Raw genomic sequence first — 23,901 nt, 5'->3', positions numbered from 1 at the left:
AATCTGTATTTTTTTTTTTGAAAATGTGTAGATTTCACTCCTAGAGTGCCAGCTATGTCCTACATAGCAGGCAAAGTGGGCCTTCACGGCCAGCTACATAGGAAATACACAGAGGCGCATTTTCCTCTCCTCATCCGAATCAGCAGTTTTCAGACGCTTCAAATGCTTCTGTATAGAGGAAAGAATCCCCCCTCACAAAGCAGGGCAGCTCTTTTGTTTTTTTTTACAAAAACTGCACAATATCTGTATGAGAGCGATCGTGCGGTTGGGATGTTCCTATTGCGATCACGTTGCAGCTGCCATTGGTAGCTTCAGGGACTTCAAGCAGGGTATCTTTAGTCCTCACATTATCCCCGACCTTCCCCTGCTGCACGGGTCACCCCATGAGAGTTACCGTGCTGCATTAACCGCTGCGATGCCCCTGCATTAGGCATATGCGATATCTACGCGCTTGGAAGATTATTTGTCAGGGGTTTTTACTTGTAGGTAGGCTAGATTGCAACATCTATCCTCAAATGCAATATATGATCAAATGTATGTGGATTCCTGACCATCACACCTATATGAGCTTGTTGGACATTCCATTCCAAATCCGTGGGAATTAATATGGTGTCTGCCCCCCCCCCGCAGATGTACTAGCCTCTTCTCATCTGGCAAGGCTTTCCACAAGATTTTGAAGTGTTTCTGTGGTATTTTTTTGCCAATTTAGCCAAAAGTGCTCTTGATACGAAGCTTGGCATTGTGAATAGGGATGGTTCTGTTTGTGTTCAGCTGCTCGGCCATAGAAACCCATTTCATGAAGCTCCTGACGCACAGCGCTTGTGCCGATGTTGCTTCCAGTTGCAGTTCGGAACTCTGCAGTGAGTGATACTACACAGGACAGACATTTTTTACTCTTTAAACACTCTAGTACTCTAATACACTAATAACGTGGTCTACGCTTCCACTTCATAATAAAAGCACTTATAGTGGACCGGGGCAGATCTAGTAGGGCAGAAATTCCACAAACTGACCTGTGATGAAAGGTGACATCCTATGAAAGTGCTACGTTTAAAGTCACTAAACTCTTCTGTACGACCCATCTTAATGCCAATGTTTGTCTATGGAGATGGCTGCCTATGTGCTTGATTTTATAAACCTGTATGCTAGTGTATGGTGTTGGCAAGAGTGTGTGTGTGTTAGTGTTAGGTGGGTGTTAGGAGTGTCAAGGGGTGAGCCTAGTGGAGCCTGAGAAAAGGAGATTGTGAGTATGGTCATTATATTTCACTATCCCCCATAGTCTGAGTGCAGGGATATGTAATTTCCTGGCACTCACATGCAAAGTGTGAGTAGCAGAAGAGCTGTCACTGGTGGTGGGCTTCCCTCTCCTCATCCCACATAGGCAGAGATACAGAAAGATGTATGTGTGTGTGTTAGTGCATGTAGGTATGCTAGTATGTTGCAGTGTGTTTGAATGTATGTATGTATTAATGTTAGTTTGTGTGTATGTTGCAGTTTGTGTTAGAATGTGTGTAAATATTAATGTGTGTGTGTGTAGCTTGAGGGCCCCCACCGTACTCAACTTCAATATTACATCTGTTCTTGTTGTATTTCATTTAACCGTATTAAAAAATAAGAACCAGTTAAAATGTTATTCATATTTCCACACCTCCACGTTCTGCCCCCCCCATTTGGGAGGCGTGGTAATTTACGACTGTGTGTAACCAGGACAACGCTTCATAGTTTACTTGTTGTTGCTAAGAGATCGTACTGCGGGAAAGGCCAGGTACGTGAGTAACGAATATTTGTTATTTTAACCCGATTTAAAACGTTTTTATGCAGTGAAGAAGAACCGGAGCCGCTGTATTACGGGGTATCGATCCGATGCTGTTATGAACGATAGAGCCTCCGGAGCATTGCTTTTGATGCAGCGATCTGCGTTCTGTTTGGGGGATGATGTATGTGATTGTACCCATCCAGGCACTGGCATGCTATACGTGTGGCAATGTGTGACTGTATATATCCAGGCAGTGGCATGCTATACGTGTTGCAATGTGTGATTGTATCCATCCAGGAACTGGCATGCTATACGTGTGGCAATGTGTGACTGTATATATCCAGGCACTGGCCTGCTATACGTGTGGCAATATGTGACTGTATATATCCAGGCCCTGGCATGCTATATGTGTGGCAATGTGTGACTGTATATATCCAGGCACTGGCATGCTATACGTGTGGCAATGTGTGACTGTATATATCCAGGCACTGGCATGCTATACGTGTGGCAATGTGTGACTGTATATATCCAGGCACTGGCATGCTATACGTGTGGCAATGTGTGACTGTATATATCCAGGCACTGGCATGCTATACGTGTGGCAATGTGTGATTGTATCCATCCAGGAACTGGCATGCTATACGTGTGGCAATGTGTGACTGTATATATCCAGGCACTGGCATGCTATACGTGTGGCAATGTGTGATTGTATATATCCAGGCCCTGGCATGCTATATGTGTGGCAATGTGTGACTGTATATATCCAGGCACTGGCATGCTATACGTGTGGCAATGTGTGACTGTATATATCCAGGCACTGGCATGCTATACGTGTGGCAATGTGTGACTGTATAAATCCAGGCACTGGCATGCTATACGTGTGGCAATGTGTGATTGTATACATCCAGGCACTGGCCTGCTATACGTGTGGCAATGAGTGATTGTATATATCCAGGCACTGGCATGCTATACGTGTGGCGATGTGTGACTGTATATATCCAGGCACTGGCATGCTATACGTGTTGCAATGTGTGACTGTATATATCCAGGCACTGGCGTGCTATACGTGTTGCAATGTGTGACTCTATATATCCAGGCACTGGCATGCTATACGTGTTGCAATGCGTGACTGTATATATCCAGGCACTGGCATGCTATACGTGTTGCAATGTGTGACTGTATACATCCAGGCACTGGCGTGCTATACGTGTTGCAATGTGTGACTGTATACATCCAGGCACTGGCATGCTATACGTGTGGCGATGTGTGACTGTATACATCCAGGCACTGGCATGCTATACGTGTGGCGATGTGTGACTGTATATATCCAGACACTGGCGTGCTATACGTTTGGCGATGTGTGACTGTATATATCCAGGCACTGGCATGCTATACGTGTGGCAATGTGTGACTGTATATATCCAGGCCCTGGCATGCTATACCTGTGGCAGTGTGTGATTGTATACATCCAGGCACTGGCATGCTATACGTGTGGCAATGTGTGACTGTATATATCCAGGCCCTGGCATGCTATACGTGTGGCAATGTGTGATTGTATACATCCAGGCACTGGCCTGCTATACGTGTGGCAATATGTGACTGTATATATCCAGGCACTGGCATGCTATACGTGTGGCGATGTGTGACTGTATATATCCAGGCACTGGCATGCTATACATGTTGCAATGTGTGACTGTATATATCCAGGCACTGGCGTGCTATACGTGTTGCAATGTGTGACTCTATATATCCAGGCACTGGCATGCTATACATGTTGCAATGTGTGACTGTATACATCCAGGCACTGGCGTGCTATACGTGTTGCAATGTGTGACTGTATACATCCAGGCACTGGCATGCTATACGTGTGGCGATGTGTGACTGTATACATCCAGGCACTGGCATGCTATACGTGTTGCAATGTGTGACTGTATATATCCAGGCACTGGCGTGCTATACGTGTTGCAATGTGTGACTCTATATATCCAGGCACTGGCATGCTATACGTGTTGCAATGCGTGACTGTATATATCCAGACACTGGCATGGTATACGTGTTGCAATGTGTGACTGTATATATCCAGGCACTGGCATGCTATACGTGTTGCAATGTGTGACTGTATACATCCAGGCACTGGCGTGCTATACGTGTTGCAATGTGTGACTGTATACATCCAGGCACTGGCATGCTATACGTGAGGCGATGTGTGACTGTATACATCCAGGCACTGGCATGCTATACGTGTTGCAATGTGTGACTGTATACATCCAGGCACTGGCATGCTATACGTGAGGCGATGTGTGACTGTATACATCCAGGCACTGGCATGCTATACGTGTTGCAATGTGTGACTGTATACATCCAGGCACTGGCATGCTATACGTGAGGCGATGTGTGACTGTATACATCCAGGCACTGGCATGCTATACGTGTTGCAATGTGTGACTGTATACATCCAGGCACTGGCATGCTATACGTGAGGCGATGTGTGACTGTATACATCCAGGCACTGGCATGCTATACGTGTTGCAATGTGTGACTGTATACATCCAGGCACTGGCATGCTATACGTGAGGCGATGTGTGACTGTATACATCCAGGCACTGGCATGCTATACGTGTTGCAATGTGTGACTGTATACATCCAGGCACTGGCATGCTATACGTGAGGCGATGTGTGACTGTATACATCCAGGCACTGGCATGCTATACGTGTTGCAATGTGTGACTGTATACATCCAGGCACTGGCATGCTATACGTGTTGCAATGTGTGACTGTATACATCCAGGCACTGGCATGCTATACGTGAGGCGATGTGTCCCTGGCCAAGTTTTAGCAAATGAAGGAGCTCAGTGGGTGGTCTCGCTGTGAATGAGCTGGGAACCGATTCGGATATTTTCAGATCTTACTCCATTTCTTAGTTTGTAATATATATTAAGTCACTGGATCTACTCTGTCTAGTTATGGGCATTTCCCATAAAATACACAAGTGCTCATCATGTATTTTTATTTTTAATAAAAATTTAAAAATGTAAATAGGAAAGCCAATCAGCTGTAATGCTGTATACATCTGAAAACTGATTCTGTTTTACTCTAATGTCATCATATAATTTTCAAGGCATTTAAAGGGAAATTCTGATTCTAAAATAATACAATATATACACACTATCATCAACAGTTTAGGGTCACTAGTTGTGTAACATAATTGCAAAAGGGTTTTCTCATGATCAAAGCGAACACAACGTGCCATGGGAACACAGGAGTGATGGGAGTGATAAAGGGCCTCTGTAGGCCTATGAAGAAATTCTAATAAAAATCAGCTGTTTCCATCTATAATAATCATTTACAACATTAACAAGGTCTTCACTGTTCACATTTGGTGTAATGTTAATGGACAAAATTTTCTTTTCTTTCAAAAATAAGGACAATTCTAACTGTCCCCAAACGTTTAAGCAGTATATATATATATTTATATATATATATATATATATATAGAATCAGAATTCCTTGGGTCATTTCTGAAAATGGTCCCTTCTCCAGGTCCCATTTACTGTACTAAGGCAGGCTGAATCTAGATATGCTGCATGTGTTATCACATAAACATTGGGTGCACTAATAGATTTCCACTAGTTCCATACACTGACTGGAAGCATATGCAGAAAGTAGGAGTACTAGGTATGAAACAAGAACCAAGTGTATTTTGACGAGGAGATGCCTGCCATGCCAGGCATATTCGCTAATCAGATGATAATTCCAAAATGTCCTACTTTAACTAACCCCAACTTAAGTGTTTGACATGGTAGCGACAGACACTGCTAAGATCATGGCCTATGCTAAGAGAACAAATACTGTATAGCTGGAACTACGTGAAACCAGGAGGACGCTTAGAAATTGATTCAATGCAAAGACGTTTCGTCTGCTGCTCCACACAATAGTTATTCGGCCCATCTCGCCTGGCCATTTTTCCTACTGTATATAAAGTGCATTGTCTGGATCTGAGATTTGTAGTGGTGAAGGTTATGGTCGTCTCCCTTGAGTTTTGTACTGATCTGCTAGTTTTGTTGTTTTGCTTAAACAGAGAACCCACTGCACATCAGTGCCATAGAGAAGCATCTGCATGAATGGTCCTTCCACCATTACATCTCACCATTGATGGAAATAAAACTTCTTGTGTATTAAAATATGCATTAGCAATATATCATTTTTTAATTTTTTTATTGACAGCCTCCGTGGTACTTGTTTGCATTCTTCCAGGCAGATCACAATGTCAATGAATGAATCAAATAAAGATAAAATCAGAGGTGATACCAGTGTTGATGGTGTCAGTCATGATGACCTTGACCAAAGTTATGGTACAGAAGCAATGAATCTGGATACAGAACAGGAAAAATGCCAACCCGTTGATACCCCTGGAGTACAGATCCTTCAGGATAGTGAACATATGGAGACTGGTCTTAGAGAAGAGGAATCTGAGAGGAATGAAGACTTACCTTTCACACAAACTCTTACCATCACAACACTTCAAAAGAAGGACCATAATGTAAGAGCATTTTGGACACATTTTTTTAGCAAATATCAACAAGAAATAATTTATGTAGCCGTATTAGAGAAAATGGAGTCTTTAGTTGTGGTTGATACCTTTAATTGAGCCATCATGAAAAGAGATATAAAATTACATACGCTTTAAGGACCTCAGATGTGTCTCCTTCCGATGGAGTCAGTGCAGTGAAATACTGTATCGGCTGTAATAGAACTTTACCAAACATTGTGTTAATCAAATATTTATTTTCAGATGTTCAAGATATGTTATTATCTGTCTCTGGACTGAAATGCTGTTTTCCTTTTACAGCACGAGTATAAATGTGAAAATGTAGGAGATGATTTGCACATGGAAAAAGATGAAATAAGGGCAGATTATCCTCACTCCGGGCCATCTGTGGTCGGTGAAATGCTACCGTTAAATTCCAAAAACAATGGCTCCTCAGGGGGAGAAAATGATCCATCAGTTTCTGAAGACAAAGCCAAACCGCATGATTTGGAAGGAAAAGCCACAGAGCTTCTCCTTATGAGAAATAATGATGATGTTCCTGGGGAAGACTCCTTGGTTTACACTGCCACCCCTAGGACTTTATTTGAGGATGAGGGGTTAACTTCCACAGACAAGCCACTGGTGAGTATTTAAAGTATAAATTATTGCACAGTACTGATTTTTTCCCATTGGAAGTAAAATTGCTGTTCCAGTGCATGTACAATTTATTGGGGTAGAGAAGAGAGATTTCAACCCAACTAAAACATATCACGCAATGGATGGCGGCTTTCATCCTTATCCTTTCAACAAATCGTGAGGGAGATCTAGGTTTTAGGTTCAGCTTGGGAAAATGTATTTAACTTTAAGCTACCTAGATAGGAATCTCAGTGATGCATTTTCCTTGGGGCCACCCTAGGTGCCCCCAGTTGCCTCCCACTCAAGGTCGGCATCCAGGTATAATAATGGCACTGTGCGCCTTTAAGAAAAAGAGAGCTGGGATATGATGGCATATCCCGGCGTGTCTTAAAGGAGCACATCACCTTTTTATGACGTCTTCAAAGCCACGTGGATGAAAAATGGTATAAATAGGATGCTGTATAATATGACTCACATACACTTAATGCGAAACATGGTATGGTCTGTTTAGTTGCCATTTCTAAGGTTTCTAAAATTATAAAATGTGTATCTTTTTAAATAACTTCTATGCAGCTTTTCACTATTCTGGAATAAATTAATAGATCTCTAACATTTCTATTGAGAAGACAAAGAAGTATAGTTTACACCTGAATGAATAAGGACAATGGTCGTATACATTTTTGTGATTTCAGATGTCTCCCCTTTAGATGAAATATTTGATTCTGTTTACTGTGGCTTTTTTCGTCTTTTGGTATAGAAAAATACATATTACTAACATTATTTCCTATATGTTCAGAACTTGAATTGGTCATTTGGTATGAACAAAAACATCCCGGCGTTCAACCTTCATGATGAAGACCACCAAGTGGTGGTGTATGCGTGTGCCCACACTGCTGTTATTCATGACTTCTCACTGAACCGCCAGCGCCACCTGCAGGTACAATAAAAAATACTTCTTGTCTGTCATGGCCAATGCCTGTGACCAAAACAGGACTTGCAATCCACACATTGAGTCCCAGACACATACCTCCTCACAAGTGAAATGCTCAAAAAGGGAAACTTTTGCTTTAGTTGGTTTGGTTAGAGTCGTGTTTAAGGTGCAAAGCTTTACCGAGTTTTTATGTGTATTTCGAGAAGATGGTGGTGGTGGTGGGGCTTGAATCCGTAAGAGACACTTAGGAATACTCAGGTATACGGAAAATTCATTTGTTTGGGATCTCAGCCTCTGTCGTTATGGCTAGTCACACCAAGAGTGATATCCAAAACAACTGGAGAACACCTGGCCATCTGTACCTGCCCAAAAAACATTGGGATTGGGGTGACCATTGCTCATAACTGACTGTAACTGTTAGATGAGATGGTCAGTTTTTATCTGTTCTGTAGTAATATTAGTACTGTTCAGGTTTTAGTGAATGGAATACTTGGCATATTTCTCCAACAGTTTTACATTTATGAAAGTTGTCATATACCTTTAATGGTTTTAAAGTGAGAATCTAATAGTCCTGTCGACCAAAGGTTTAGGTTTGTTTTAGCGATTTGAGCATATATATGTTTATATAGAAACATAGAAACATAGAAAGTGACGGCAGATAAGAGCCAGAAGGCCCATCCAGTCTGCCCAACCTCTGAGTACTTTCCTTTAGTACTTGCCCTTATCCTATATCTAGCTTGGCATTATGCCTATCCCATGCTTGCTTAAATGACTTTACTGTATTAACATCTACCACTTCCACTGGGAGGCTATTCCATGCGTCCACTACCCTTTCCGTAAAGTAATATTTTCTGATGTTACCATTAAACCTTTGCCCCTCTAGTTTATGCTTGTGTCCTCTTGTTGTGGTTTTATTTCTTCTTTTAAATAAACTTTCTTCCTTTACCTTGTTGATTCCCTTTAAGTATTTAAATGTTTCTATCATATCCCCTCTGTCCCGTCTTTTTTCCAGGCTATATAGGTTAAGATCCTTTAACCTGTCCTGGTAAGGTTTATTTTGTAATCCATAAACCATTTTAGTAGCCCTTCTCTGCACTTTCTCCAACATATCTATATCCTTCTGGAGATACGGTCTCCAGTACTGTACACAATACTCCAAGTGAGGTCTCACCAGTGATCTGTACAGCGGCATGAGCACTTCCCTCTTCCTACTGCTAATACCTCTCTATGTTTTTTGTATACTCACAGGGTCACTGCAGCTGCATTTCATGCATGTGTGTGAGTGAAGACCGGCGATGGATTGCTACAGCTGACCAAGGCCCAGAAAGTCTTATTATTATATGGGATTCATTCTCAGGGTATAAAAAAATGTTTTCTATACACCTGTGATGTGTATGTTTTTTAAGCACATGGCAAAGTAGTTTAAAAACTCTAAAAAGCAAATTATATTTCAAGACAAGTGCTTGAAGACCAGTTTAACTGTGCTGTCAAGCTGGGTTATTGCAGAGAGAATGCGAACAAAATATACTTTCATGGGATGCCGCCAGAGGTAAAATGAAAGGCATCAGGTGCCAATTTTGGCCACCCATCTATTCATCTATGCATAGACATGTTCCTTGGTTGCCCACTAATACTTGGGTGCACACTTGAATCTTTAGCAAGGTTCCACGGAAAGATTCCGAGGTCCTGCAAGGTGTCTCTAAAAGAAACTAGATTGTTAGCCTGGCACGACCCTGCTGAAAATCAGCAACAGCATGGGAATAATGAACATAAATGAAACGGAAGCTTGGATAAGGACGGCTGATTTTACCAAAGCCTGCACTAATAGCGTACATTCTTCTTTTTTCCCCAGCATCCCTGTTCATACAATATTCCATAGCCACCCAGAAGGTGGTGTGGTAGCCATAACTATGTCTAAGAACGCAAAGTATCTGGCAACTGTCGGAGGTGGACCGGTTCAGGTATGTTTTCATGTATGAGGTTATGTGAACATAAGTGTCATATGTGTCTTTTTGAGGTCATAGGTGTGGCAATACAAGATATCATTAAAGGGAAACATTTAATATGTTTCATGAAAATCTGTATTTTGACTTGGGTAATTTACATAGGTGCCTATAGTGTGAATATTGTTTCTGTACGTCCTTGTATTGAGAGTATCTTTCCACAATTTCAGAGAGTTCGTATTTGGGACTGGACCACTGGTGCTGGTGAAGCCGTCTGCACTGCGGAGCTTGATGCCCAGTTTGGATTGCAGGTACGACTAACTGCAGGGAAGTGAATAAGTGAATAGCTTAGTGTTTATTTGGTTACTTGTCAAAGTATACATTTATTCAGCCATAAAATAATGAAGAAATTCCATTAAGTGAGAAAGAAACTCTGTAAAACTATAGTCCACATGTAGTAAAATTGCGTATTTAACTATGAACACAAGCACATACACACACTAACACACATAAGCTTAAGGGGCCACTATTATTTTACCATTTAATTGTAATCGATTACAAGATTGAAAAAGTGTTGCTATGAATATAGATGTATGTAAATTTACCGATTATTTGTCTTATTATATGTAACTTTCATAACTTCATATAATGTATGCTGTCATAAAAAAAAAAACTATAATCATCCTTATGATAATTGACAATATAATTGTACATTTGTGTGTTTGTTTTCTAGAATCACATCACATTTAATCCTCAAGATCACACGCAGTTATTGACCAATAGTGAAACAAAAGTAATCTTTTATTTGTGGGTGAGTAAAATGCTGAAAACACAATGATTTTTTAAAAAACATAATTAAGCTGTTAAGGCTTCATTAGTTCCATAGTTTTGCTCCTAGTAATTTAAAGGGCATGTACACCTGTGTGAAAGCTAGAGGTATAGATTTGTTCATAGTCATCATAAGTATCTGCACGAATACTTTTCTGTTATAGCCTGCAGTTGCAAATGACACACTAGGAAGATTATAGAATTAAGGGTAGGCAGCCTGGGCAGCCAGTATGAGATGGATTACTCCATTCTTGGGCAGGTTTTCAGCTTCATTCAGTCTGGAGCTGGCTTCTTCGTGTTCTGATCAAATTTAATGGTACCAAAGCATCCCAGTTGGGTTTTTTTTTTCTCACGGATTTCCCTGCTTGAATACATGTGTCTTAATTCATACTTTGTATACCTCCTAACAAGTTATCACAAGGACCAATAGTATGTCCACACTACATTTGAATCACTGGGATCGGCTATTAAGGGGTTAACTTATTTTGACATAGTATCAGCGTGGGCTCGGTTATAAAGTTCCCAGTTATGTAGGATTGGTGTTTTAATGTATAATACTAATGTGTAGGTACCATTGTTTTATAAGCAGCGCATCCCATAAAAGCAGTATCTTGCAGTGTATTCTTTCTTATATTTTTGTAAATGCGGAATAGTCAGCTACTTGAAAGTGTAATCTTTAGTTTTGTTTGAAAAAATAATTTGTTGCTATTCTTCTCAACAGAATGATTCCAGTTTGGATTATGTAGCTCCTTCATTAGATGACAGAGTAAGTTACATAGTTACATAGTTTTGATCATTTTTGCAAGACTGCATGAGCCATTAGGTAAATAACGTGCTCTGTGTGCCCCCAACCACTGGAGGGAGATATGGTCACACTTTATTGCATACAACAATTTCATCCTGCTCAAATGAAACTCATAATAGAAAGTACTTTTAACATTAACCGGTCAAAATACAAAAGAGACTCACAGAGAATGAACGAGTGAGTGAATTAGTAAGTAAATGAGTGAGTGAATGAATGAATGAATGTATAAATGTTTGGGGACAGTGGTGGCACGGGCAGGCTGTTTAGGTGGCAGAGGTGTGCAGCACATGGGCTCATCACACAATAAAATATATGAGGCCGGTGTCCAAATATTTCCAGGGCTGCTTTTCATTCCCAGTCCGGTCCTGGCCACTGCATAGCCACATCAGACTTTTTGTATTGTCTATATATTAATAACTCACCTGCCCTATGGTAGCATCACGTGTATATGTGCAGCGTGAAAATCAAAGCATAGAGAGTTCTTCCAGCGCCCCCAATTCCCCAATGATAATCTGGTGAGTGACTACAGTCCCTGTTTGGTTTTATGGGGCTGTACAGATGCACACAACATAAGTAATTTGAAAAGGATGTATGCCATGAGTTTTTTTTCATGGTAATGATGTACTGTACCTTGCCATCTATTTCTGAATGAGTCAGAGCTGATGTCAGCCATGTAGAGCCTTTTGGTTCTTAGGTCTTATAATCCCTGATCAGAATGACTACTTAGGGATCAGGGCAAAGGTCTGCTTGGAGAACTCAGGTTAGTCTAGAAAGTGTGTAGATCCATATCACATTTATGAAGCTGTAGAATGGCATCTGTAGATAAGGATGACTTATCCTCGTAGCCAAAGGCAAATGAGTAGCTATATTGGTTAGATGCAGGTATCTTCAATAGCACTTTATACTGGTATGAAATAATCATCTTAAACAGTAAATTGTACACATATTTGATCTTTTAATTTGCAGACATTTAACAAACGTGTTGGAGATTTTAGTCAATCAGTTTTTGACTTTGGTCCTGCAAGAGCCCTGACAGGAACTACCGCGGGGAACCTGGTTGTTTGGGAGACCATCTCCCCTCCATCTATCAAAGCAAAGTCCTCCATAAAACCACACAACAAGAAGGCCTTGAAGCTGATGCATGTGCAGAAAGATAGCATTACTGTGCTTACTGTCCATGACAGGTACAGAATCAATAACCATTGTTACGCTAAGTGGCTTTTTCACACTAGCTGGACAGCATCTGTATTGACCAAATCTACTACTAATTGTTAACTTTGGTAAAATGGTGGATGTTTTAAAATGTGCCCTCTTTCAGATATTTTGTAACGGGTGATGTTCGGGGCCATGTGAAGTTCTATGATCAACAACTGCAGCTTGTAAACTGGTACAGCCATTTCAATCTGGCGCCTATCCACTCCATCTCCTTTTCAAAATGTGCCCCAGTACCTGCAAGTGAAAAGACAAGATACCCCAGGGACTGCTCAAAAAAGGGCGATCAGTTTTCTATAAGGTAAGCTAAAAACTGAATTATATCTATACATGCAGATAAACGCTAGCTAGAAACACTTAAAACTGTTCTTTATACATGCTGTTTTTGAAGGCAAAGGCAGGTCACACCAAATATTGATTTGATTTTTCTTCTGTTCCGCTCACTTTGTATTTTGTTAATTGATAAAAATAAACTATTAACGTCTATGTTTGAAAGCATTCTTGCGTTACAGCATTTTTTCCACACCTACCTAAAACTTTTGCTCAGTACAGTATATCTGAATCTTGAGTATATATCATCAAATTCACTGTTTGTGAGTCTCTATAACTTCATTAACTTAATTGTGCCCAGTATATATGGTGTAGTTTAAGAGCCTCACCTTTTGTCACAACCCCCCCCCAGACACCCTAACAGACCCTTCTCTTCCTTCCATATCAGTATCTCTTATTGTTTGTCATGTTATTGATAACATTGTATATTGTTAATTTGGATGTTTTTATTTAATTTCTATTCTACCTTTACTGAAACAACAGTATGAAATCTGCTGGGGCCCTATAAAAATTATAATAGTACTAATAAACCTAACAGGTGCAAGCTAACAATTAACATTTACTTTTTATTTGATTGACTTAGTATGTTTAATTGGCTTTAAAGTGTCTGTAAACTTGACATGTCACTGTGGCTAAGAAAGACAGATATGCAAACAGAAACTGGTGCAGGTAAAACAAGTTCTGGTGTTTTCCCTCCTCAGCAATTTCATTGTTTCGACGTTGGATGCTGTGATGCTGCATGTGTTCACGGATGGTACAGTGCTGAAGAAAGCTTTGCAGGAGCCCAGTGAAGCTGTTCATGCGCTAGCCAGTCATCCCTGCAAGCCAGAAATAGCCATTGGAAGTTATAGCGGGGTTCTCAAGGTCTGGAACTACAAAGAGAAGAATTACTTTATCAGCAGGATCTTTGGCAAAGACAAACGATTGCATTGCCTGGCATATGATCCAACAGGTAAAATATACCATGTTTGTGACTACTGGTTCAACCCCTACATTAAGACCCGATTAGAGATGATCCAAGGGTTAGTGGTGCCTGGGTATAACTAAAATACATGCACATACTAACATGCAAACTCACTATAACCATACACTTCCACATGCACACTCTAATGTCATACAGTATCACACACTTGTGCTCACCTCATATGCTCACATGCATATTCTAACACCGTACACTAACACAGACTCTACTGCCATACAGTGAGACCTGATCACTCTTACATCATACCTACACATACATAGATACATACATACACACACTCACTCATTCCCTTTCTCCCATCATCAGTACAGCTTGCACAGCACTCCCTCTTCCTCTCCTTACCCTGACACAGGGGCGTCCAACCTGCGGCTTTCCAGCTGCTGCAGGACTACATCTCCCATCCTCCTCAGCCAGCCCCTTAGCTGAAAGAGCATTATGGGAGATGTAGTCTTGCAGCAGCAGGAGGGCCGCAGGTTGAACACCCTGCCCTAACAGCTGCGTTCTGCATTATACCCTGATGATACATAAGGAGGGTATCAAGCTGACAGGGGCAATGCTTAGCATTTAACAGAGAGACAGCACACAGGGAAGGGTGTAAAGGTATTGTTTTATTACGTCATTAAAAGCAATTATCATAGTGTGTGTTTGGTGGAATGACTAATAACAGTTTGATTGGGATTTCAGGGATTCTTTTGGCAGCTGGTTTCACAGATGGATCTGTCCATATCCTCGATGCCATGACATTGGAAGATGAACGCAAAGAACCCTTTAAGTATGCCAAAGGATCCATAACTCACATTAGCTTCTCCCATGATTCCCAGTACATTGCAACAGCTGTAAGTCTCTGGAAACATATGTGTGTTTATTCGAACACGTGATGAACGTTTTACATTTATTGTCAACCCTTCAAAAGTCTAGAAATTGATAAAGCAAAATAACCATCCTTATAATTGTGTCAATTAATATTTTTCTTTTTTTTTTGTGAAGGTGTCGCCAACGTTCATGTAGCCAGCATGTTCTAATACCTCTTAGTCTTTTTTAACTATGTACAAATGTGTTAGTTATTGGATCTGAATTAGCTCTGTTACTGGTGGGTAACGGTACCATTTTACAACAGCCTTATTACGGTAATATGCATTTTCCTAACATATTTACTGTCAAATCTATACATTATCCACCAAAATGTGGCTTTGCCCCATCTCATTTTAGGATGAGGAGTTCACCGTGACGCTGTTTAAATTAGTATCCCAGAATAACGGGGCTGCATTTGAATACTTCGGAAGATATCGCAGCCATTATAAACCTATTCAGAATATTATATTCGCCACTCATTTGGATAGCAATGAGCCTAGACTCTTATCCATTGGAATGGATCGAATGTTGGTGAGTATGATTTTTGAAATGCATGCAAAATGAACATACTCCTTCAGCTATGACCATGTCTGCAAAGACTCTTCTGTCACTTGGTCCACTGGGGGGATCCATTTGGACAAATTAAAGCACAATTTGGGTGGCTTGGGATGATATCCTAAAGACCCGCACTGCTGTGGGTCATAAGGGAGTTTGGTACCACTAGTCTAATCCATTTTTTATTATTGTACAATAGGTGGAGTATGACCTTGCCAACAGTAGAACAGGTCATCTTCTTGTGAGCAGCACTGACCGGATTGACCAGAGTGCCGTGCCACAATATTTAGTGTGGTACCCGCCTGTGACTAAAGAAAGCTTTATGCTAGTGGCAAATGATCAATATAAAATGAAACTGTTCAATGTAACTACAAAAATGTGCAGGTAAGTCGTCATTGTCCCAGTTCTGTTTTGCACTCTATGTTCCAGCTGTGGACTGCAGCAACCTTCTGATCAAAGTGCTCCAGAGGAGTAAAAACAAAAAGTAAAACAGAATGACGCTCATCCTACTAAAACAAAACATCAACATAATTTCAAAATTAAGGGGGGAAAAAAAACGTGTCTTTTCTTGATACTTTCCCTACAAAGTGACTATCTTTCAGTCTGTAGGAGGGATGAGTAATACAGTGCAGACTAAACATTTAGCCTTTCCAGTTCCATGTTTACATCGTGTGCGAATGTTTGCTAAAGACATATTACTGAATATAGAAAACATCTATCTCTTTTTAAATATAAATACAGAAAAGGGAAGGCAGACGGTTAGTCAGATGTTTGATATAATATTTATGTATTTTACTAATGGAGCAGTTAGAAGATCCTGCCATTTTTGTAAGTAAATATCCATTGCTAGAGTTGTTTCGAGAGCCATAAAACGAGCATTACAGCCCATATCTCGGGGAAGTCTTTTACAGTATTGGTTCTACTTGAACATATTTTAGACCAAATATATTTGATACGTATGTGCTCAGGGGGCATGTTCATGGCCAGACTGGCCTTTGGGCCTGAGCTTCTAGGTCTCAGTGAAGTCATGTAACAGAAGTCTACATGACCTTGCAAAGTGACTGAGTGTGTTGCTGTTAGTGTGTGTGTGTGTGTGTTACAGTAAGTGTGTGTTTTAGTATCTATGTGGGGTTTAGGCAGGGGGCCACTTGGCTCTACATGCCCCCATGACAAAAGATGCCAGCCTTCCCTCGGGCACATTAATGCTTAGTTACTAATTAGAGAATACCAAGGGAACTAATATATGCAAAATGAAGGTAACTTACATTTCCTTCACGCTTTAGAAAGACTCTCCTTGGGCCTACATTTGGTTCTCCTATTCGAAAAATGGAAGTACTTTCCTCAGATAATCCTGATACCAGTAAGGGATTCTTGGCCTACATTACAGATGATAAGGTATGCTTACTGTTTATTTGAAGAATAATTTCATATTTCATTTAGCGATATTATTTAGCAAAAAATACATAAATCAGCAAATAAAAGTTTAATCGGATTTCCCTGTGAATATATTCTCAAATCTCGAGAAAATTTACCAAGATTAAGCATGAAAAACGTATATTAAAATAGATATAGTGTGAAACTTTGACCTACTTTCCGTGACTTGTGTAGAGCGCGGGATTTGTACAGTTTATTAAGCAGTGAGAACACTATAAAGTTACAATATATTGCTATTGGGTCTGCTCTAATAAGAAACATACATTACAAACAAAAAGTATCTCTTAAGGTATTGGGTGATCTCACACTAAACATAGAACTAAATATTAAAACAATGGCAGATGAAACAGTGGGGTCATCAGAGTCGATGGTTGGCTTTATGATGGGTCATCTCTGGTGAGTTTCTCATACAAGAAGGGCTGAATAGCCCCTATATAATGCATAGATACACTAAATGTGTAATCTAGAAAGCTATATTTGTGCAACATTTAGGAAATAAAATGTTATTTCATACCAGCATTTAATCTAGAGTATTAACAAACTATCTGAAGCAGTTTATCAGAACAAGTGGAGCAGGATTCCTCTGTGGATCTTTATCAGACCATAAAGTCATTTGTTTTTGAAGAACAATAAATCATGTTTTGGATTTTCTGATGTTTTAATGTGCCGCTTAATCATTGCTTGTAATAAATGATTGCATGCAACACTTCACAGGGGTACGGCAGCTTCTGTTTATATTACGTGTATAATTGTGCATTTTTTTCTGTGATCCGTCTTCTTGATTGTACTCACAAGGAGAATTGCGATCATTTAATTATCAAACATGAAAAAGAAAATACATATCTCTTCAATAACTGAGATCTTTTCCATGTAGGTTGGGCTTCAGATTTTACCTATAGATGGAAACCCACACAAGTCAATGGCTGCCATATGCCACCCAAATGGAGTTGCCAATCTTGCCTGCTCACACGATGGACACTACGTGTTTACAGCCGGTGGAGAGGACTGCACAGTGATGATGTGGAAGACAAACTTGCAGTAAGTACTAAATGTACATATAGTTGGACTGGTCTGCACAACACTAAATGGATTTTAGAGGGTTAGCATCATTGCAATGTAATATCGGTTCCTGCGTCAGGGTTTATATTTACCCTAAAGATCTGAATATCACTGTGCATCATATGTATCATATTAATGTTAATTATATGTTTTTGCAAAAAGAGGTCTATCATTTGTCATTGTTTTGAAGAAAACACATATGCAGTTTTACTCTTTTTTTAATGCTACACAGTTAATGCTGAGGGGGATTTAAACTATATAAATGTATTGGCTTTGAGTCTGAAAACACCTCATACACGTATTATTCTTATCTGTCCTTGGCATTTACAGGCAAATATTGACCTACTAATGAACAAAAAAACGGTCAGTTAACGACCGGCGACGTGCCTGGCATGTCATGGCATTAAATTACATAATACTTATTATGTTTGACGGTTGAATGGGTTAGTACAATTGTGTAATGTTGGTATCTATATATGTTTAACTCAGCAGGAACTATTCAGAATCTTTCAAGCCGATAGAATAGGACTCGATACCTATTGTTCACCTCTACCTCTCTTTTTTTCTATGTTCAAAAATATATGTACAATGGTCAACATCTCAGATATGTATAAAAAATGGCTTGTTTCTGAAATAAAATTTAAATAAAAAAAAAAAATACTTATTTTAAAATTTAATTCAGATTTTTTTTTTATTTGGCTTCTAAATTGTACGCATATTTAGCAAGCCCAGCATGGTTTATGCAGTTAGATGACTTTTTCACCTCAGCTCATCAGTACCACTTTGTTAAGGAATATGATTCTACTATAAATAGTGGCTTTAAACTAGACGGAAAAAAATAGAGTACCATGAGAAATTGAGCAAAAGTCTTCTGTCCATCACCACTTTGTGAATCTGGTATATTTCTCAGGGTCAGTGATTGTCAGAGTAAATTGCTTTCATTTCACAACTCAATAAGTAAAATAAATGATCTTCTTATCTATGTCACAGAGCTCTGGAGGCTGTTGCTTCACTTGGGGGAAATGATTTAACCCCATTTTATGGATTGCTTGAAGGAGGACGAGATGGGCCATTATTCAAGGTAGGAGAATGATGTTTCTTTTCACTTGATGTACCGCTTATGGGCACTCTGTTAATATATTATTCCTATTGTAATTTGTATTCACATCTCTATACTGACCATTGCTAGATACAATAATAATTGAAGGAACTCTTTTACTTACATGCACCAAGCTGTATGTATTATTGTATTTATTAAAAACGTCTTCAATGTTACTCGGCTGCGAACCTGTAGCTCATCACCTTTATAAGATAAATCATGACTTTATAAGATAAATCTGATGCTGACATAAAGTCTTATCGTTCCTTTAGTAACCTCGTTACAAAGCACACACAAGAAGTCTAAAACCCTAGAATCCTTGATTTAGCTGTGGTCAGCTTGACGATTTTTGTTCCCTACAACAAAATAAGGAAAATAAACCAAATATACATATTGAACATTCTCCTACATTCCAATGTATATTATATTGAACGCCAAATTTATATATTTCAACTCAGTTTCCCTTTGGCAAGCTGGATATATATTTTAGATTTCTGTAACACATATTCTGTACCTGGTGGCCTGCTGCAAACTGCATTTACTATGATAACGTGTTTTTATTCTTATGCAGGAGCTAGAGGATTATTTCTATTATGCACAGCTACGTAACCAGGGCATTGACACAATGGATTCCAGACAAGTGTCGACTCATATTCCCCTGAAGGAAGTCCCTTTCATCATGCGCGCTTTGGGATTCTATCCGTCAGAGCAAGAGGTGATTTAGTTTTCCGCTTCAAAATAGTGAATCTCTGCAGAATATAACTAAAGGAACGTTCCAGCCATCATATGTACTTTAATGCATTTGATAGCTTAGCGCGGTGTTCTATCAAATGCTTTTCTTTTTAATCAAAATACAAGGATTCAGCAGAATCTATGTATTTGGTGAATAAGGTCCTTGTCTTGCAGGAGGCAATTATTCAGCGGAACCTGCTTACAGGTTAGCATTTGTGATATACTCAACACCAGCCAGCACTGGCTTGGGATAGGTACCTCCTGTACATGCGCAAAAAGCATTCCCATTGATTTTCCTACTAGTGAGTGCCTGCTTCTGGTAGCCAAAATTGGCACAAAACTTGGACAGTGGAGGGTGTGATACACTGCAGCTATGGAGTGCACCATTTTCAACACAAAAGTGCCTTTCTTTTTTTTTTTACAGAAAAAACATGCTTATTAAGGTATTTACATTAATGTACATTCTTGGCCGGCATGGAGCACTGGCCATAAAGTGCCAGGGTTGATCTTAATACCTAGTCTCTTTCTTGGCAAAACAATAAGAGAGTCTTTCCACCTCATGCATATTTCCAAAGCCTTGCCATCACCATGCTACATTCCCTAAACTAAGAGAAGCATATGGTCTGGAGGTGAATGAACAGTATACATACCTCTGCATAAAACACCTTCTTCTACAGATCCCGTCCGCTCTGACAGAAAACTCTACATGGTATCTGATAAAGAATTGTTAAAAAAACCCACTATTTTCATATGCTAGTAGGGCTTATGAAGCTTGGCTACTGCCTAAATTATTAAATATGCTTGCCTGGGAGGTAGAGATGGACAGGTAACTATGTGTTGCGTAAACGCATTGGATTAAATAGACCTTTTAAAGAGATTTCCCATGAATGTAAGAATACAATCCACATTTCTAACTTTGATTATTTGAGTTTGGTTATTAAATGATAATACAAACTGTACAAAACACTAAAAATTATTATCAGTGTCACATCTCTGATAAGCAAACCCATGATAAATTACAGAAAGAGAGATTTCTAAACAACATTTTCAATTATTACAGATTATGCCTTATAGTGGGCCATCCCTTTTTGATAGTTGAGCAGATATGTAACGGTCCCAAACGTACTTGTCAGCTATAGCAAGCTTTGCATCCACCACAGTTATCTAAGGGATGACGTGACTAGAATTCCTGTCTAATAGTTGCTCTAAAGCCCCTACTCTCTGTTAGCAAACAAAATGAAATAATTCCAATACACTTTGTAGAATTGAAAGAAGCAAAACACTTTGGTCCAGGGGCAACTGGAGCTTTCTGCCATCATATCCATCCAATACTGTTTGTTTGCCATCTCTCAGACCAGTCTCTCCACCTTTTTACACCTTCTACATATATAACATGGAAACACCGTGTCTGGTCACAGCCGGTACTAGAAACCTCATAATGACATCTGTGCAATGGGTAATGCATCTTTGAGAACTGCATAATTCTGTGGCGTAGCTTTAATGTCTTTAATGACCACTATTAATTAAAAGACCACCAAATATGAATACTTGACAGCTGCTAAAAAAATTGATTTAATAAATGCCAGAAAGTAGCCTATAGGTACATGATTTATTAAACCCAGCTGCCATAGTTGTAGACTAAATAATTATTTATGTTTATGGTTTTACCAAATTATGTAATAAATGCATATGGCAAGAAAAGAAAGCTTATAGTATACAATTTGTGTGTATACACTAGTACACAGAAACAGTGTATTCACAGTTGAACGAAGACAATATAAAAATGTCAAGCTCAGCTGCCCTGTGTTATAGAATAATCCTATATATAAGAGACCTATATTAATTCTTTGTTAGTAAGAGCTTTGATAAACTAAAAAGCGGTTCGATGAGCAGTTACATCAGATCTGTGTACCTTTTATTCCAAATGGTTAGTGTTTTAAAGGAGTAGTCACTTTCTTCATGCTGATCAATTAGGATTTCACAGAATTAGTGCTCACCTATTTCCTCGGCACCTGCTTCCTCATTATATATCAATGGATTCTCCCCCACTAGCTGGGTTCAGGGCTAAACCCAGATGTGACCCATCCATGCCAATGGCACTAAAGCCAGCTAAGTAAAGCTTTCATAAAGTTGAAGGTGGACTGATTTTTTGTAGGTATGGAAGCATTATGTTTTCTGTGTTATTTGGTCTATTTCCTTGTTTTAGTAACTCGCATCTTTTTGATTCAGGTGGAAAATATGCTTAACGAAGTTAAATTTAGTGAATACGTTGATACCGGAAAACAAGTCACGCACATCAACTTGGAAGATTTCATAAAACTTTATATAAATCATAGGCCTGCTTTTGGGCTGTGTATGGATGAAATACAAAATGCTTTCCGAGTGCTTGGTCTTGCTAATGAGAAAGGAGAAGAATCAATTAACAGAGCAGATTTACTGCAGTTGCTGCAAACACGAGGTGAGCACAAAGTGATGAACTGCCTATCAAACGCACCAAAAATAATTAATAGCGGGTACTGGAGGAATTACCTACAAATGTATGTATACTGGGAACAAAGTACCTATAATCCTCAGCTTCTAGATTATTATGTCAATAGGTTCTGTCTAATTAAGTGGAAAATAACACCGGTCTTTAACATATCATATGTTAATGGAGAAGTGTAAATCTCTATAGGGCTGACACCTCATGGATATGCCAATTGAGGACTGAATATAGAACTTTACATAAAGTGGGCATAGGCTTTACATCACAATTTGCACATAAAATGGGAAAAGCAGCAACAGTGGAAACCTGGCAGATTAATATTACATTACTATATGTTTCATTTGTTAGATGTGGACCCCTAACTCTTTTCCCACAGAGCAAATGATAACTGCACTGTCTCCCAAAGTTTTTGTAGGAAAATACAATTTAAAAAAAATAAATGAAAATGTCCTTCCCAGGTGAGCATTTGACAGAAGATGAGCTTGCTGAATATCTCACCACTTTGTTAGGATTAAATCCAGAAGGTGGCCGCTCGGAACTAAGCAGCTACGATGCTACAGGTATGTCTCTGCGATAAGTAAAAGTAGGTTAAATGTCTGACTGCGTGCATGTATTGGAAATTAATAATTGCAAATGAACTATTAAGGACAACTGGCTGGTGGAGTGGCACCAGACACCCAGCCTGGTGGCCAGACACCCGGCCTGGTGGAGTGGCAGCAGACACTGGTGGAATGGCACAAGACAAGCAAGACACCGGCCTGGTGGAATGGCACCAGACACCGGTGGAGTGGCACAAGCCGAGCCAGACACCCAGCCTGGTGGAGTGGCAGCAGACACCGGTGGAGTGGCACAAGACGAGCAAGACACTGGCCTGGTGGAGTGGCACCAGACACCGGTGGAATGGCACAAGCCAAGCCAGACACCCGGCCTGGTGGAGTGGCAGCAGACACCGGTGGAGTGGCACAAGCCGAGCCAGACACCCAGCCTGGTGGAGTGGCAGCAGACACCGGTAAAGTGGCACAACCCGAGCCAGACACCCAGCCTGGTGGAGTGGCAGCAGACACCGGTGGAGTGGCACAAGCCGAGTCAGACCAAAATACTGGAGTCCAGGGACCAAAATACTAAATGAGAGATGTTTGAAATGGCCCATTACCCTGAATAAAAGTGTCAACACTTAGCCTTTACAACACCTGTGGCAGATTAATGTGAATATCTCTATATATTTACACAGCTTTTCTAAAATGTTTGTCACATACTCCAAATGGTGTCTACAGAGACTTATATACAGATATAATTCTATGTTACAGGTGCTTCTGAATTACTAGAGCAAGAAATCCCAGAAGACGTTACAACGAATGTGTTTTCTGCAGAAATCCTTGGTTTACCCGTCCACACAAAGGATACCTTTGAAGAAACGCTAGGGAAGGTCTCTGCTTAGCGGCCACTTTTCTTACTTAGCTATTTCTAATAATGTTACAATATGGTAACATTCACAAGAAAAGGTTTCTTATAAATACTGTTGATACTAGGCATTTGATATGTATTCCACCAACATAATTGTTTTTGCCATAACTGTTTTGTTCCAAGAAATTGTAACTAAATAAATACTATCTTTTTTATTTGGGTTGCAAACCAATACCAAGTGGGGGGCAGGAATGCATTCTTCACCGATCCCTATCCTTTGGCAAAACAAGCAGTGTTTCATTTGGAACATAATTCATTCCCTTTACCAGC

The 23,901-nt window shown here is 39.8% G+C and overlaps 1 protein-coding gene across 1 annotated transcript; it reads left to right on the top strand.

Annotated features, from left to right (window-relative positions):
* Nucleotides 1-1,731: 1,731 nt before the first annotated feature.
* Nucleotides 1,732-23,786, top strand: CFAP251 (cilia and flagella associated protein 251). The gene is made up of 22 exons (XM_053472796.1): nucleotides 1,732-1,765; nucleotides 6,011-6,296; nucleotides 6,606-6,926; nucleotides 7,717-7,857; nucleotides 9,100-9,209; nucleotides 9,704-9,812; nucleotides 10,025-10,105; nucleotides 10,528-10,605; nucleotides 11,344-11,388; nucleotides 12,394-12,611; nucleotides 12,746-12,940; nucleotides 13,671-13,921; nucleotides 14,636-14,787; nucleotides 15,161-15,334; nucleotides 15,558-15,742; nucleotides 16,642-16,753; nucleotides 17,667-17,830; nucleotides 18,842-18,932; nucleotides 19,522-19,665; nucleotides 21,912-22,140; nucleotides 22,626-22,727; nucleotides 23,475-23,786. The coding sequence occupies exons 2-22, from the start codon at nucleotides 6,021-6,023 to the stop codon at nucleotides 23,603-23,605; spliced, it is 3,309 nt and encodes a 1,102-aa protein (XP_053328771.1). The 5' UTR covers nucleotides 1,732-1,765; nucleotides 6,011-6,020; the 3' UTR covers nucleotides 23,606-23,786.
* The last annotated feature ends 115 nt before the right edge of the window (nucleotides 23,787-23,901 follow it).

This window comes from Spea bombifrons, chromosome 1 (genome assembly GCF_027358695.1).
Source record: "Spea bombifrons isolate aSpeBom1 chromosome 1, aSpeBom1.2.pri, whole genome shotgun sequence".
Classification (NCBI taxonomy): domain Eukaryota; kingdom Metazoa; phylum Chordata; class Amphibia; order Anura; family Pelobatidae; genus Spea; species Spea bombifrons.
Note: the sequence above shows the minus strand (reverse complement) of the source record. Positions and strands in the feature narration are given on the sequence as shown.